We start from the raw sequence: 17,834 nt of genomic DNA, 5'->3' as shown, positions 1-17,834 counted from the left end.
CCCAGAAATCAAGGAGATTGTAGTTATCTCTCCATTTTCTGCACAGTTGGCACTAATAACCGAACTCTTAAAAAATCCTTGGGTCAGTCCAGATCCTCCAGGAAGCAGAGACAGAGCAGGTTTTAAGAAGCTCATAACTACAAGAGGTTCGTTGGGGGATAATGTCTGTGAAAGAAAAAAGAGGAAGAAGCAGGAAGGAGAACTCTTCAGCCCGTAATGCACATGCATACCCGTGAAAGGATTGAGCAGGGAGAGCTTCAGACTGCGAGTCTGGCAAGGTCTCAGCCAACCCAACAGGGAGCTCTGGAGCAAAGATCACCCATTAGGTAGTCAAATTGGGCTGAACTGCCAACACTAGTATCCCTGCTGTGCTCAGTCATTGCCTGAGGGCTTCCAGAGAGAGGTGTGGTCTTGGCTGGAAAGCTGGGGCTGCATCTGGAGACTATCACCTAACGGCATTCGTTGCAGAAAAAGGACACAGTCTTCCTCCAAGGGGGATCGGGGAGTGCACCCTTATGGCTTACACAATCCCCAAATCATTTTTCTCCAGCTCTGCAGTACATTTGAAGAAATCAGCCTAAGTGATGCAAAACCACAGCTGTCATTTATTGAACACCTATCATGAGGCAGCGACTTCAAATCCAGTATCTCAGCTAATCCTCCCAACTACATTGAGAGTTGAAAATTACTAACTCACTTTACCGGAAAAGGAAACAGAGGCCCAGCAAGGCAAATTAACTTGCTCAAGATCACTATCCAGTCCATGCTTTGACACAAACTTTCTTTGGGTCTTAGATGTCCTCATTATAAAATGCCAAGCTTAGAGAAGCAAGATCTGCTCCAACTCTGACATTCTAGTAGTCTAAGAAGCTCAGAGGCACGTTCACTGCTGAACAAGCCACCCCAAGGCCTATTGTGTCTTCTTCTCTGCTCACACCCCGTCATGCTCATACCCACATGGTCTCTGTGCTCCTCATCTCTGCATGCCCCTGCTCACATGTGCCCCCAACCTGTGTTCTGACCCTGCCTAACAGATGATCAAATCCCTGAAGAAGGCCATGGCCCCAGTCCTGAGTGATGTAACTGTGGAGTGGGTCTTCCCCGAGACCACCGAGGTCCTGATCTCGCCTGTGAGCACCAGCTCCCTCTTCCCCGGAGAGCGGCTGGTGGGATATGGCATTGTGTGTGATGCCTCCTTATACATCTCCCATCCCAGATCTGTAAGTATCTTAGACATTCCAGAACAGCGGGGCTCCAGAACATTACCCACAAAACCATCCTTAGCTGGAAAGGCTATTGGTGGCCACTAGGAACTAATTGGATCTCGGTCTACAGTTTTGGGGTCTGGTTGCCAGGCCATGGGCATGTGGTCATGGTGACACTTCTTGGGTAAATGCTATCATCGCAACACGTGGTTCTTAAGATCCCCTGCAGCAGAAAAACTGGGGGAATGTGTCTAAAATGCAGAGCCCAAGGGGCGCCTGGGTGGCTCAGTTGGGTTAAGTGGCCAACTCTAGATTTTGGCTCAGGGTCTTGATCTAAGGGTCCTGGGATCGAGTCCTGTGTGGAGCTCTGCACTCAGCAGGGAGTCTGCCTCAGGATTCTCTACCCCCTCTGGCCCTCCAACTATCTCTCTCTCAAATAAATAAAAATCTTTTTAAAAAATAAAATAGGTGCACCTAGGTGGCTCAGTTGGTTAAGCAACTGCCTTTGGCTCAGGTCATGATCCTGGAGTCCCAGGATCAAGTCCCTGCATCGGGCTGCTGGCTCAGCAGGAAGTCTGCTTCTCCCTCTGACCCTCCCCACTCTCATGCTCTCTATCATTCTCTCTCTCTCTCAAATAAATAAATAAAAATCTTTAAAAAAATAAAATAAATAAAATAAAATGCAGAGTCACTGAACTCTACCTCTGAAACTAATAATATGCTATATGTTAATTAATTGAATTTAAATAAATTTTAATTTAATTTAAGAAGTAATAATAATAATAAATAAAACGCAGAACCCAAGCTCCAAGCCAGTCTACTGAATAAAAGTCTTTGAGGGTAACGCCCAGGAACCTGCATTTGACATAATCGCCCCAAAGTGATTTTGACAAACAACTCAGTTCAGAACAACTGCACTCAGGTTTCTTTCCCCAAAAGCTCTATTCAGGTCATGTCTCCTTAGATAAGTTTGTGTTTTACTTACATGGATCATTCTCTTGTCTGTGGTGACAGAAGTGAGATAAAAGTGAGAAACTTCTCAAAGGAAGGTGGAATTCATGCTAAAATGTGGGGAATTGCCTGAAATTTCCCCATCTCTCCTCTTTAGTGAGTCTCTCTACGCCTGCTTGAAGGATTTGCCATCTTGTTTTATTTTTAAGCAGGAGTCACCAATTCATTGCCTAGAGGGACTGGGCAGGTATAAAATGAATGAAATGGACTTCTAAAAATAAAAGGGGAAAACGCCATGAAGGATAGCAATTATCACGGAGTCCACAGAGAGGTAAGAGGGGTGGTGAGGAATATGGCAAACTGGATGGCACACGGCCATCTCAACTGGGTGACCCCACCCCAGCGTGGGCTCTGTGTTAAAGGTGTTTTCAATCTTGCAAGAGAAGTGAGAATTGTGTGTGATATTTCCAGCTTTTAGAATGTTATACTATCTCCTAAGAATCATGTCAGGGTAATGGTTACTGTGTTATGGAGAGTGGGGTCTTCAAATGTAGGGAGAAGATGCTAAACAGAATGTTGGTCGGTCTTTGAACAGTCTAGACCCTCCTTGGAGGTCTCGGAGGCAGCAGATCATCAACGGACCCTACCACTGGAATGGATCCTCAAATAAATGCCTTCTCCTTTCCTTACCCATGAGACTGGCAAAGTTTTCTCCTGGTACTAGCAGGGCTCTTGGGGAAAGGTACCCTTGCCCATTGTGGTGTAAATATGACTTGCCCTCCTGGAAAGCAATCTAGAAATAACTAATGAAATTAGAAATACATAACTTCTCAGCCTAGAAATCCCTCCTAAGAATCTAACACCTAGAAATAAAAGTGATGTAATAGATTTATGTCCAAGGATTCACTGTAGCAATTTTTTTGTGGTGCAAAATAAATGGCCACAAAGCAAATGCTTAAAAATAAGGAGTGCTAGAATATTGTGCAGTCAAAAGTTAAAAAGAAGAGTTGATATGCAGGATTTCCAAAATGTTTTAAGTGCAAAATTCAAGATACATGTAAATGTAAGTAAATGTAAGTAATATAGTCCAGTTCTTGTAAAATAAAAATTATCTCCAAAGCCCTTATGTTTTATATATATGTTTATATCGTGGAGAATGGAATGGAAGGAGCAGATGGTTCATTTTGTTAATTTTGGTTACCTACTTGGAGACAGCAGTGGCATTGAGAATTACCTTTAAAAAATTTTTTAAATAAAGAAGATAATTAAAAATATAAACAATATAGGGGGTGCCTGGGTGGCTCAGTCATTAAGCATCTGCCTTCGGCTCAGGTCATGATCCCACGGTCCTGGGATCAAGCCCCGCATTCAGCTCCCTGCTCAGCGGGAAGCCTGCTTCTCCCTCTCCCACTCCCCCTGCTTGTATTCCCTCTCTTGCTGTGTCTCTCTCTGTCAAATAAATAAATAAAATCTTTAAATATATATATAAACAATATAAATGTTATGAAGAGTTGGTTCCATTCACCATCTCTTGAACAGAAGTCTACCTAAATTACTCAAGCAAGCAAAAAGCTTTCCTGTTATTCTAGATCCTCAAAGATGGAACGCCCACCACCTCCCATCACACCCGGCCTGCCCTACAGGTGTTCTTTCTGACATCTAGCCCCACTCCCAGCCCTCCTTTCTCTCCCTCCCTCCAGGACAAGAGGAGACGATACAGCATGCTGCACTCTCAGGGGTCCAGCAGCTCCGTCTTCTACCACTCCCAGGATGAGGGGCCCAGCCCAGACAGCAGAAACTGTGCCAGGAGCGTGGGGTCACACTTCAACCTGAGGCAGCCCAAAGATGCCCAGCCATCCATCGGAGACTCCACCACTAATCCTGGTTAGTCGGCTGTTCCTTGTGCTTCGCTCTCTCTTCAGGAAGGCCACGATGGCTACATTTTGCAGAGCACTTACTATGTGCTGAGCACTTTATACAAAGAATCTCACTGGATAGTTAGCAGCTGTAGGGATGGATCCTATTCCACCGATTTTATAGATGATGAAACTGAGGTTTGGAGCCCTTAAGCAACTTGGCTAAGCTCATGAAACCTGCAAGAGGGAGGGTACAGACAGGTCCAGAGCTGTTTGCATCCAAAGCCTCTTTATGGTGCTAATTTCCATTCATAGGGCATTTATTGATCACCTACCATGGCTAAGTCCTGAACACAGCGTGGGAAGCAAGGATGATGCAAACATGGACTCTTGTCCTTCAGAAACTCTCTGCCTAGTGGAAGAGATACAGTTGGCTCTAACTTTGATAGAAGCAGAGTGACAGGGACCACAGCAAAGTTTAATAAGCTGTGGGGGGGGGGGGTCCCAAGGAAAGACACATTGTTAGACGATATCAACAGAGACATAATGAAGGCACAGATTCTTAGAAGTGGGAAGGGAGAGGAGATTCCAGGCAGTAGAAACTGGCTGAGCAAAGACATAGAAATGTGACAGCTAGAAAACTAGAAAACACATACACAAGTGATTGCTCATCTGGTACATCTGGAGCACACAGCACATTGAAAAAGGAGCAGAAAGGACAGTAGCCGGATAGATGGATTAGGACCAGTTTACATAAGGCTTTGAACGCCAAGGGAGGTGAGACATCTACAAATATTTCAGCAGGCAAGCCATGGATAACTCAAGAAGTTTCCAAGCAGGAAAGGAGCATGCAAGCCCCTCTCTCTCTTTCCCCACTGACCTCCACCCTGACGGCATCCCTTGTCACCACCCACCCAGGTCTAGACTTTTCCCAGCGACGGCGGGCATATAGCACCAACCAGATCACCAACCACAAGCCCTCCCCAAGGGCCGCCACAGCCAGCGACCCCACAGTGCCTGCCAGGAGATACCCACTTCGGAAAGCCAAGCTTCAGGACCTCACCAACCAGACCAGCACAGATGCCCCGTGGTGGCAGATTGATTTGCAGGTATCTGAGCAGGGCAGGTTGGAGTTGGGGGGACCATAGATGGGAAGAGAGCTGTCTCCTGCTTCAGCCACAAGGATGGAGCCTGTCCACTACTTATACTGCGAAATGAGTGTCTTCTTCCTCATTTTTGGGGATCTTCATCTGCCTGAGCCCCTTTCTAATAATGGTACCTAGTACTCAGTGACATTACCCATTCTCTGTATGGAACACTTCCCAGCTGGTAAGGAGCAGCCCCATCTACACTCATTTGGTTTTATAGCACTCCTGAGAGGAAGGAGTGGGGGAGCTGACCACCCCCACTCTGTATAGATGTGGAAATTGAGGGCCAGAAAGGTCAAGTGACTTATCCACGGTCACATAGCCAGTCAGGGGATTGCAACCCAGGACCCTCTGCCTGCAAAGCCCTCACTTCCCTCCTCCCTCACACTGCACCTTCTGCAAATCCCAAGGGTTGTACATTCACTCAGGGCAGAGATCATCTCAGAATTAGAGCCAGAACGGGACTAGTCACCCACTGTTCAGCTGGACCAAAGTTTCTCAACCTCAGCGCTATTGACACAATAATTCTTTGTTGAAGGGGCTGTCCTGTGTATTGTAGAATGTTTGGCAGCATGCCTGGCCTCTATCAACTGAATACCACCTTCAACCATGATGACCAAAACTGTCTGCACTCATTGCCAAATTCCCCTGAGGAAGAGGGTAAAATCACCAGATGGAGAAATACTGTCCCAAACCAAATTGGTGTTTGTTATTATCTGCATACCTTATCCACTTTCTTAAGAATGGGCTTCATGTAGCTTTGTCATTGTGAGTCAAATTCCATAAAAGGACCCTTTCGGTCTCCCCTCTCCCACCCACCACCACCAGCCCTCCCTGCCTCTCCATAAGCTCCTACACTCCCCAAGGGCAGAGACATTGACCCCTTGACCCCGCAGGCCCTTCTCTGTGCTTAGTCAGGGATCATTTGATGCAGGCCCTTCTCTGTGCTTAGTCAGGGATCATTTGATGCGGTTGGAAGACACTGATCTTGGAGTCAGGTGGACTCCGCTCCTCAAACATGTTGCTTACCCTCTCTGAGCCCCAACTTCCCCATCTATGAAATGGGGAGAGTAGTTTGTACAGCTGACTGAGCTACCTGCCATCAGCAGGTATTGACTGGGAGACAACTCTAAGTGGAAGACTTGCAGGCAACGGCTGATAGATGAACTGCCTGGTGCACCCCTGGTATACAGTAGGTGTCCTTTAAATGCAACTCTCCTTGGTGAGAGCTCTGGGCAGCTTAGCATCTGTGGTCTCCTGCTTGCTTCTGGCCCATCTTTGCTCATGTCTCCCTGGTCGCCTGCTCGGCTTCTTCTCCAATCTGATTCTCCCCAACACACTTGTACAAACGCACACACATGCATGCACACGCACACACGTACACCCTTCCTGCAGCCTCTGGCTGGGTGAAGGGCTGAATCTTAGACTAACCCGTTGCCATGGAAACTGTAGCAGCGTCCGTTTCTCAGTGTGGAGGTGATGGTGGGGCAGGGGTGAGGGGAATCCCAGCCTCTGATGGGAGATGGGGATTAAGGACCTCTTGGGACCCAGCAGCCCTGGCTGGATACCAGCTCCTACCGAGGCCGTCCTACCAGTGACCAGTCCCTTTCTTCTCCCACACCCTTGTACCATCTCCAGGACCTCAGGCCCAGAGGAGACAGGAAGGAGGACCCCAGCCCCTGCCCTAAGCAGCCCTTATCTAAAGGAGAGGCGCAATCCCCTTCCCAATAAATACTTGATAGAGATAAGAAAGCCTCCATGGTTAACTGTTGACCTAAAAACCTGAGAGTCCACTTTTTCTGTTTCATCTTGCAAGTGCTTTTGCCCCCCATCCTCTCCCCCTACCAAGCATATGTGCTCCCAGAGGCACAAAATTCATTTTTAATTAATTTAATATTCTTTAATTACAGAAGTAATACATACTCAGAGTTTGCAATAAAAACTCTCAAACAGTTCAGGCAGGTATAAAGTAAAAATAAAATTACCCCTTCCCTGTGCCCGAACCCACTGATTTTCAGTGTTTCCTTCCAGAAATAATACACACACACACACACACACACGCAACACACATATATGTTTTGAATAATCACATTGTAAATCTCCAATTATATCCAATTATTATTGGATAGCTCTAAAATCCAAAAGTAAATCTCCAATTTACACTTTTAATGTCTTTTTAATTCTTTTTTTTTTTTTTTTTTGGTATTCAGTAAAATTCCTCTTTTTGGTGAACAGTTCTGTGAGTTTTGACAAACGCATAGTCATGTAAATATCTCCACAATCAAAATACAGAATGGTTGCAATTTACTTTTTTAAAATATGTTTGATCTTGGACATCTTCCCACATGGGTATGAAGAAATCTGACTCTTTCATTTCAGTGTTTGTTGTGTGGCCTTCCATTGCATGGATCTTCCATAACTTGTCAACCCCTATTGATGTGCATTTTGAGAATGTCCAGATATTCACTTTTACAAACAATGCTGCAACAAATCTATAGTACGTGCACAAAGATATTCGCATCCTGTGCATTTCCACAGAACTTCTAAAAATGGAATCGTTGGGTCAAATGAGCTTGTGCACATTTAATGTTGATAGCACACTGCTGAAGTGTCCTCCCACAGGTGTGCCTCAAGTTCATACTCCCATCAACGGTCCACGAGAGAAACCCTGTCTCCCTGTTGGCCACAATGGGTGTCATCAAATGTTTAAATATTTGCCAATCTGGAAGGTGGAAAAAATCATATAACTTATTTTAATTTAGAGCAATGCTCATGAGGCAGAGCATTTTTTCATGGGTTTATTGGATACTTTTTCTGTGAATTGCCTATAGATGCCCTGAACCCATAGTCTACCTCTGCTCCCCGTGCCCCAGTGATTTATAAGAGCTTTTTCTTGAAAATAATCTTTGTCATGCGTGTTGCAGATATATTTCCCAGTTTATCCCTTGCCTTTTGGTGTTTTTTGTACCAGCACAAGAATAGACAGATTAAATCCACAACACAGAAGAGAAAGTCCAGAAATAAAACCAATGTACATGAGAACTTTGATAGGATAGAGGTAGGGAATTGATAAACCTTAGAAACTCAATGAATGAACCATATTTAATAAATGGTGTTGAGATCTGTACTAAGAAAATCAAGGAAAGGCTGGTTCCTATTTCTTTACACCAAAATAAATTTCATGTGAGTCAAAGATTTAAGCAAACAAAAATAAATCATAAAAATTCTAGAATTTTTTTTGAGTGGGAAAGACCTTTTAAGCATGACATATGAGAAGACATAAGGAAAAGGCTGATAATTTTAGCCTCCTCCCAACACACACACAAAGTTTTAAACTTTATGGCAAAAAAAGAGTGGGTTTAGAATATTATCCATGGTATGTGATTTTCCATGGTTTTCCATGGTTTGGACTTCATCCATGCTTTGGGATTATTTGTGTTGATGGTTCTCATGGGTAGTGGAGAGTAGGTTGTGTCCTTGGGTACTGCAGAAGGACCTGGGCTGCCCAGGGAAAGAGCTGTGGCTAGGGGTGGAGGGAAGGGGCAGCCAGTAGGAGCTCAGCCTCCTCCCCTCCCTCTTGTACTCCTAGCCCTTGCTGAACAGTGGTCTGGACCTGAGCCAGGGCCCCAGACTCCGCGGCCCAGGAGCCCGCAGGCCCTCTCTGCTGCCCCAAGGCTGCCAGCCCAGCCTGCCTTCCAGCCAGGAGACCCAGACCTGGAGCCCCATGAAAGAGCCGGATCTTGGGTCTAGCCTGAAGCCTGCCTCAGACAGCCGTAGCCCTGGGGACCTAGGTAAGTGCCCACAGGGTCTAGGACCTGACCGGGGGACAGGGAGGAATTCTTGGCTGTAGCCCAGCTTCAGATGATAGGATTGAGGGCAAATGCCTTTGTCTGTGCCCTTGGAGGGAAGGACAGGCTGTTGCCCATCCGTGCCAGAGAACCTCACCAATCCCACTTTTCCCCGATCAACCTGGCCCTTGGGCTGACTGAGGCTCCCAGATGTCCCTGTGGCTGCACTCTTCGCTGCCCAAGTGTCCCCACCCCACCCTATCTGGCTACCTCGGGTACTGGATTCCTGGAGGTGGGTCTGCCCCATTTTGGGGACAGGTCCATACCATCCAGCTGTCCTAGGGAAGGATTCCTGTGTTCCTTGAGGTGGAGGGTGGGGGGAAGAAGACTGTACTTGCTTCGTGATATCTGCGCCCTGGGGAGGAATGACGTCCCTGAGGGTTGACCTCTGTGCCCCAGCTCAGAGCATCGTCTGGTTGTCCCTCCGCCCGCAGAGCCGTCCCATCACCCTTCCGCCTTCGAGACTGAGACGTCCTCGGACTGGGAGCCCCCGGCAGAGTCCGAGGAGCGGATCAATCCCGGCAGGCCCCCCACTCCAGGCCCGGTGCTGGGCAAGGCCGTGGTCAAGGGCTTGCGCGACAGCCAACGTTTGCAGTGGGAAGTGACCTTTGAGCTGGGGCCCCCCGGCCCGGAGCGGGGAGGGGCACACGACGCCGACCTGTGGAGCGAGACCTTCCACCACCTGGCGGCCCGCGCCATCATCCGCGACTTCGAGCAGCTGGCGGAGCGCGAGGGCGAGATCGAGCCAGGTGAGCTCCGCGCCTGCACGCTCCGGACCGCCTCCGGGAGCCCCTCCTCACAGCCCCGCCCCATGCCCCATCCTACCCCCTCCCCATTTCCGGGCCCCGCCCCCTCCCCAAGCCCCGCCCCATGCCCCGTCCCACGCCCCCCCCACCAGGATCCTCTCTCCTCCTCCCCACACCCGGGCCCCGCCCCATCCCCCTCCTGGCCCACCCACCGGTGATCCCCTCTCCTCCCCAGGCTTCGGCAACCTCCTTCTTCCCACAGCCCTGCCACTGTCTAGTGCTCCACCTCTTGTCCCCCACCGCTGCCTCCAGGTGTCTCCCCTCTGCCCCAGCACTCCCAGCCCCACCCTCCACTTCCCCCTTCCCCGCCACACACACACACACACACACACACACAGCCCAGGGTTCCATTCTTTCCTTGATCACCCCCCCCTCCCCCCCCCCCCGTCCCCCAGCCCCCAGACGCCTCCCCGCCATCCCTGGCCTCCTCCACCCCTCCCACCCCGTCCCGTGATCCGGTGATCTGTCCTCTCCTTTTTCCCTCTGCTGCAGTCCCCCATTCCTTCTCACCTCCCAGGGCTTCTCCTTGCCGCGCCCCCTGTAGGGCTCCAGAGACAGAACAATGGGGCCCACCCTATCCCCTATCCCCTGACCTGCTCCCCTGGGACCACACCTTCTTACAGAACCCACTAGACCTAGTTGGTCCACTCACCCACTCATCAACGCCATTTATTACTTTTGGATCATCCCGGGGCAAGGCTCAACAGTGCAGTGACCACCACAATCCCCATCCTTATGGCACGGACTAGCGGGGAAGCCGACATGAATCAAATAATTATACACACGATTAATTGAGTGCATTTGTCCTGAGTACTATTAAGAAATACAGGGATCCAAGAAATCCTATAATGGGGATGGTAGGGAACTAATTTAGTTCAGGAATTGGGGCAAACATTCCTAAGACAGTGATTCCTGGGATCACAATGGTGCACGCTTGGAGAATAGATTGGTATAGATACAGAGAACACTATTTGTTTGGTTTTTTTTTTTTTTTAAGATTTTTTATTTATTTGCAAGAGAGAGAGAATGAGAGACAGAGAGCATGAGAGGGAGGAGGGTCACAGGGAGAAGCAGACTCCCTGCTGGGCAGGAAGCCCAATGTGGGACTCGATCCCGGGACTCCAGGATCATGACCTGAGCTGAAGGCAGTCGCTTAACCAACTGAGCCACCCAGGCGCCCGAGAACACTATTTGTGATAGGTTCATGCTTTGTTTATACAGTAATATATTGCTTATAGTTTACATTATTTGTACTTTTGTATAACACATTTTTTTTTCTGAGCACCTCACCTTACAGTTTACAAAATATTTGTACAATCCCTCACCTCACCACCTTGACTCCTCACACAGCCCTCGGAGGCAGCCAGCCATGGAGACTGCTCACTTGTTCCGTGGGAAGAACTTGGGTTTGGGGGTCAGATCATCCTGAGTTCTGATCCCAGGGCCATTACTAACTCGCTGTGTGACCCTGTGTTTTGCGCTCTCCCTCTCTGGTTTTCAATCTTCTCTGCAAGATTGTCCCAATGGGCCAGACCAGGGGTCCCCACCCAGCCAGGGTACCTGTGAAATCCTGCAGCAAAGTTTTTATCGGATAGCTGCAATGAAAATAGAGAATACAGGTGACGTAGAGGGGTGTTGGGTTGTTGTTGTTTGGTTGTTGTTTTTTTTTTTAGATTTTATTTTTAAGTGAACTCTACACCCAACCTGGGGCTCGAACTCACAACCCAAGATCGAGGGTGGCACACTCCACTGACTGAGCCACCAGGCGCACCTAGAGGATTTTTTTAAATAACGCTCAAGTTATTTAAGGGGTGTAACTATCTTTTTGTCCTAGATGTCTTAGCTCTTTTACATTAAAATGTCCTTATTTTATGAAACGCTGATGGAGGTTAATAATCTTGGGGGTGGGGGTTAATCTCCTTAACTGGCAAGTGGGCAGACCCCTTGATTTTAAGGGCTTATGGAATCCCAAAGATGGGGACCACTGGCCTAGCCATTCCTTTAGCTTCCAGAAGTTCTGTGCCAGGTAGGACTTTCCGGATCCACACACTGACCCCCGGTTTCTCCCTCCACAGGGTCCAGCCGCCGTTACCAGGTGAATGCTGTGCACGCCAGCAAGGCCTGCAATGTCATCAGCAAGTATACGGTCTTTGTGCCTGTGGACGTGAGCAGGAGCCGGTACCTGCCCACCGTGGTGGGGTACCCCAACTCTGGTAAGGCAGATGGGCACGTCTGAGGGCCAAGCAGCACCCCCTTGGCTGTCAGAGGGGAGCTGGGACACAAAGGAGCACAGACCTGCCGAGAGGGGTATAAGGAATGGCCTAGAAGCAAAAAGGCTCCTGGCAGATGATTCAGTCACCATAGGGTGGTGGGTACATGAGCCCCCCGCCCCCCCACTGCTCTTCAGAAGGCAATGAAACCACCCCACTCCCTTTTCCCCACCAAATGAATAGGACTTTATTGTACTTTTCCAATTGGGACAATGTGTGTGCTCTCCGTAGAAAATTCTAAAATATAGAAAGACATAAAATAAATAAAAATGCCTGGAATTGACAGTCATCCAGAAATGAGTAACTAATTACCTCCTTGGTGTGACTATCCTTCCAGACTTCTCGCTGTGAATATCTACATGCAGAGAAATCAAAAGATAATTTTTCATGAATTGGATTATACCAATATGTGCTGTGTTCTACCAAATGTGGGTGTGGAAAAAAATCTTTCCATGAAGGTGACTGTCTATCACCACTTTAATAGCTGCAGTGTTTTCTACTTTCATCATCAATTAGACAGTGGTCCAAAGCACTTTATCTACATCGAATGACTTAATCCTCAACACGGCTCCACAAAGTAGATGCTATTATTATCCCCATTTTACAGATGGGAAGGTAGAGGCAGAGGGAGTTAAGTTACTTGCCCAAGGTCACACAGCAGTGAGGGGCAGAGCCAGGCTTTGAATCTCAAGGCCTGGCTGCAGAATCTGTACTCTCTCCTACTCCTCTCCACTACCACTTAAGGTTTATCAGAACCTTTTCCACCAGCCCCCCAGGTACTAGACCTTCAATTTATTCCCCTTTTGATTATCATAAATTATGGTGCAAAGAACATCTTTGTGCCCCTGTCTGGTTATCTCCTTGGGGTTAATTAACTCTCCAAAGTAAGATTGCGGATCAAAAAGTCTGCCCATTTAAAACTGGGATGTGTTTTGCCAAAGTGACCTGACTGGAAAGGTTGTTTGGGGGTCTGTTTTTCACCAACACTGTGTGCTGCTTATCTTTCTAAACGCTGCCAGGCTCGTAGGCAAGGGAAGAATCTCTCTTTGGGGAATTTTTTTAGTTTTTTTGGTGAGATACTTTTCATAGGTACATTAACTATATGTACTTTTTCTTTCCTGAATTACATTTTCGCATCCTCTGCAGTTCCTTTTTTTTTCTTTTTTTTTTTAGCAGAACTTCTAAAGAATGTTTAAAAACAAAATGTGCCTCTCCTTGTTCCTGTCTCCCTCCTCCCCCTGCTGTTTTTTATCTGTGGTATCAAAATCATCGACAACCCTGTTCCCTCTTTGGGTTGCTCTCATTTCAGGTTCTGGCCAGAGGCCCAGACTGTTACTCCACTGGACATTCTCATTCACTGGGCTTTGTCATCCCAATGACATTCAGGATATCTCACCCTCCTCGCCCATCTCAGACCATCCTAGTGTCTATAGACCACAGCCTGGAAGGTTCAGGGACCTGGCCCATGTCTTAACCCAAGTCCCACAGCCCCCTAAGACCTGGATCAGTACTTCCCAAAGTGTGGTTCAGGAAACTAGAACCCTAGCTGCATGTCCTGAGCATGGCCATTCAGCACAAACTAGGAAGTCCCAGTTTAGGAAATACATTTAGGAACCACTGGATTAAATAAAGCTCAACGCCCAGTGTTTTCTTGATTGCAGAACTTGTTAGAGCCTTTAGTATGTTAATATACACCAGGAGGCTCAGAGAAGGGACTGTATTTTGCAGCTTCTTCCAAACTTACCTCCCCTTAGAACTCCTCGTTTTTTTAAGGAATAGTTTACAGACTAGTGTTCTCCAAGAGTGGGGTTCCCCAAAACACACTTGAGAGTGCTATAGCTTCATCTCTCTTTATCCATCCCCTGTTGGTGAGGCCCTGTCCTGTGGGAGGGGAATGGGGACCTTGGTCTCTGAGACCACAAACTAGGAGAGAAGGAAAATTGGGTGTTCTTGAGAAAAGCAGACTTTTAACTAACTAGAAAATATTGCTGCTTCCTGAGCCTTGTCTTGGCCATAGCATGGACCTGGCAAGGTTATTATCCCCATTTTCCAGATGAGGAAACTGAGGCACATAGTGGTTAGCACCCCATCCAGCTACTAAGAGATGGGGCTGAGGTTCAAACCCAGGTCATTCTGGCTCCAAAGCTCATGGTCTTACCTTGTACAATGTCTTTCTGTCTCTGGACAAGTGACAGACTGAAGGGAGAATCATTCCTGCCAGCCCTGGGGGAGAGGCAGGCAAAGGACTGACCCAAGTGTATCCATCTGACCCCTTCTCCTTGTCCTCATGAAGGTGCTGCATGGCGGATGATCAACTCTCAGGTCCTGACCCGACAGTGGAGGGGCGCCGCTGCTGGCTTCGGACGGTCTCAGACCCTGCTCGGGGAAGACTCGGCAGCAGGAGATGGCAAATTCCAGAACCTAAGTAAGAGCTGCCTCAGGCGTGTTCTGAAGCCTGGGCCCCAGAGGCACCCTGGTATCCAAGGCCCCCTGGAAGCCAGGCTCTGAGTCTGCCCTCTGGGCCCCCTGCAGGACCAGGGTGAGGCCAGGCCTCCCAGGCTCTCCGAGGCTCAGCTTGGCCCAAGTATGCCTCCGTGAACACAGCTTTGCTGAGAGAGCTGCCGGGAGCCCGTGTGCCCGCACCATCCCTCCACCTCTCCCCTTTCAAAGTCTGCAGAGCCCAGGGGCTGTTCCCTGACTCCAATCTCTTGAGTCCTCCCAGGCACCAAATGCCAGGAAAACTAATACACAAGGGGAAAAGCGAGGGCCAAGAGGTAGTTCCATCTGTTTGGGTCCTACCATCTGCTTCTTTCAGAATTCCCAAAGCTTCCTTTCTGCCTTTGCTTGATTTCGTTGTGCCTATGGCTTAAGCATCCATGATTTGACCCTTTTGTGACCTGGCACTAATTCACAGATAGCTTTAACCCTCTGTTTCCTGAATGTCTGCATGTCTTTTGGTCCCTCCAAAGACAGCCTGGCTGCTGCAGTAGTCCTAACCCCTTCCTTCGTGCCCTCTCATGTATCTCCTGCCTTCTTCTATGCATGGGAAGGACATCAGAAGTCCCACCTGGCCCCTAGGCCAGACACCCAGATCATAATAATTTTTTACCTGGGGGACTCGAAAGTTCTCACAGACATTGATGGAGTAAAAAAAGGAACAGTGTGTGAGGGGTAGAAGAATGCGTAACTACAGAACTAAAAAGCTCTGCCAGCTCTTTGGTCCCTCAGAGCCTCCCAAACTGGGGGTGGGGGAAGCTGCTGGAACCCCTGAGCCAAGCTGGGCTTCCCGTCTAGAGGAAATTTCTGGCTACCTTTTCATTTCTCCATAGCCCAGTTCTTGGTGGCCCATGGCTTCCATCAAAATCACAAATCCCTTCTTTTTTTTTTTTTTTAAGATTTATTTCTTTATTTTGAGAGAGAGCAGGGGGAGGGGCAGACGGAGAGAGAGAATCCTGAGCAGTCTCCCCGTTGAGCCGGAGCCTGCCGTGGGGCTGATCCCACGACCCTGAGATCATGACCTGAGCCGAAATCAAGAGTCAGACCCTTAACCGACTGAGCCACCCAGGCGCCCCAATCCCTTCTTTTCATTGACCTCTGATTCACACCCAAGTGTCTGTAACTTCTAAACCCTTATTCTATCCCAAGCCCTTTCTCTCCCCAAGGATGACAATAGCTAACATGTACTGTGAGTTTTCTTTGTGCTGGGCGCTGTTCTAATCTAATTTCCTCCAAGCGTCTGACAAAGTTGGTGAGGAAAGCGAGGCTCAGAGAAGTTAAGTGACTTACTCAGTGTCACACAGCAGATACATGGTAGAGCCAAGACTTGAACCCAGGCAGTGCTTGGCTCCAGAGCCCATGAGGTGAACTACCATGCTGCTGGCCTCCCGCCTGCCTCAGTTGCTCCACATCCAGTCCCTAATTCGCTGTGGTGCTGCTCCCGAGCCCCCAAAACAGAGCTTCTGGGCCCTCACAGAGCCACTAATGGTCTCAGAGGGGAGACAGAGGCTTTGATAAATTGTGTGCATGAAGACTTTTCCATATTTTATACTCTTCCCTTGTGGTATATTGCCCATCCTGGTCCAGCCCTTGAAATAACGATCATAAGAATAATCACCCTGATGATGCATATTCAACAGACTATGTAGTTATTATCCCCCATTTTACAGATGGGGAAACTGAGGCTCAGAGCCCTCTGACAAGTCAGTGCCATGTTCTGGTGCCTCCTGGAGAGTTGGCATGAGCCCCTCCTCAGTGAGGCACAGACCTGGTGAGCTGATGCCCACCCCTCCCCCCACCCTCAGGCCCCTGACCTGCTCCCATTGCCCTGCTAGGTCTATAGCTCGGGGCTTTATTGAGCACTTCCCTTGGGCCAGGCACTAAGCACTAACTGGGTATCCCTCCCTTACAACACCGTGAGATGGATAGTCCGATCCCCAATTTTCAGTCTAAACTTATAAAGGAAGTAACTTTCCCGGGGTGACACAGCTAGTTGGGGGGGGTTGGGATTTGAATCCAGGTGTATCTGACTCTTATGGGGGACCAATGGTGTTCTCTCTGGAAGACAAAGGCCCACACAAGCAGGGGTGGACACCCTGACCTTGCTCTCCCAGCCCACCCCCAGGTACTGTGAATTTGGACCTTCACTCTCCTTGGGGGGATGAGAGGTGAGAAAGGGAGGGCCAGAGGAGCTCAAGCCTCACTGGCTTCATCATCTGTTGTAGATATGGAGGAAAGCCCCACCGCGCCCTTCAGTGAGATCACGTCCCCGGGCCGCGAGAAGTATGTTGCTTCCGAAGGTGAGTAGGCAGTCAGCCAACTCTGTCCTTAATTAAGATGGTGGCAGTGATTGATCCTTGGGCCAGGAGAGTGTCTTAGCCCAACAAAGTCCTCAGTGGTTCATTTATTCCTCAAAACATCCCTGTGTGAGATTAATAGGAGCATCCTTAATCTAACGACGTGGAAACTAAGACTCAGAGAGGTAAAGTGACTTGCCCAAGGTCACACAGCAAGTTAGTGACAACACTGGGCCTGGAACTGGACCTCCCAGTTCCCAGCTGAGGGACCATTCTACCACCTAACTCTGCTTAGAAGCCTCCAGCAATGTGCCAGGGAAGGAAATTCAATGTCCCCACTCAGGGATGAGGGGTCTGATATGAAGCCATCACTGCCCCCCGTGGGTAACCTTCCAGAAGACACCAGCAGCCACCAGCCACGGAAACTTGGAGGTCTATTTCTTACACGTGGACATAGGTATTTCACCCTTCCCCACACCACCTGGGTCAAAAGCAGCCCTGCAGCCTAACGGTTAGCTCAGACCCCTAGGGATGTAGGCAGGCCCCTTCTCCTCTCCGGGCCTCTGTTTCCCCGCTTGGCAGGGAGCACTTGGACAGGGTCATCTGTCAGGCCCCAACCGTCATTCTGTGGCTCTCCAGGTCCCCTGAGCAGTCTGGCCACCAATACCCTTTCTTCCTTCAAGACCTCAGACTCTCTCTTTGGATCCAGGTACGTGGGATTTCCACCAGAGGTAGGCTGACCCCTGGGGCCGTCCCTGGCTTGGGAGGCAGAAAGCAGGCCCAGCCTGACATTTAGACAAAAATGAACAATCTGAAGGGTATCGAGAAGGCCTCCTACCCCCAGATACACTGTCTTCCGGTTTCGCACTGTGGAAGCCCCCCGACATGTCCACGGTCTCCGTGCAAGTGCAAACCCCCTGGGAGGGCTAGCCTAAGATTCTCTGACCACTGGGCTGA

The 17,834-nt window shown here is 48.8% G+C and overlaps 1 protein-coding gene across 5 annotated transcripts in view; it reads left to right on the top strand.

The window, feature by feature from the left end:
* The window catches only part of VWA5B1 (von Willebrand factor A domain containing 5B1), a 66,800-nt gene that overhangs the window by 41,733 nt on the left and 7,233 nt on the right, over positions 1-17,834 (top strand). For all 5 annotated transcript variants that reach the window (XM_036115594.2, XM_036115595.2, XM_036115597.2 and 2 more), the window contains 9 exons: positions 1,035-1,220; positions 3,857-4,040; positions 4,931-5,121; positions 8,750-8,951; positions 9,443-9,757; positions 11,890-12,027; positions 14,378-14,509; positions 16,806-16,880; positions 17,517-17,586. In XM_036115594.2, the coding sequence (XP_035971487.1) occupies positions 1,035-1,220; positions 3,857-4,040; positions 4,931-5,121; positions 8,750-8,951; positions 9,443-9,757; positions 11,890-12,027; positions 14,378-14,509; positions 16,806-16,880; positions 17,517-17,586 (1,493 nt within the window). The remainder of the gene's footprint in view (positions 1-1,034; positions 1,221-3,856; positions 4,041-4,930; positions 5,122-8,749; positions 8,952-9,442; positions 9,758-11,889; positions 12,028-14,377; positions 14,510-16,805; positions 16,881-17,516; positions 17,587-17,834) is intronic.

Source organism: Halichoerus grypus, chromosome 5 (genome assembly GCF_964656455.1).
Source record: "Halichoerus grypus chromosome 5, mHalGry1.hap1.1, whole genome shotgun sequence".
Classification (NCBI taxonomy): domain Eukaryota; kingdom Metazoa; phylum Chordata; class Mammalia; order Carnivora; family Phocidae; genus Halichoerus; species Halichoerus grypus.
This window is presented reverse-complemented; position numbering and strand designations above follow the sequence as displayed.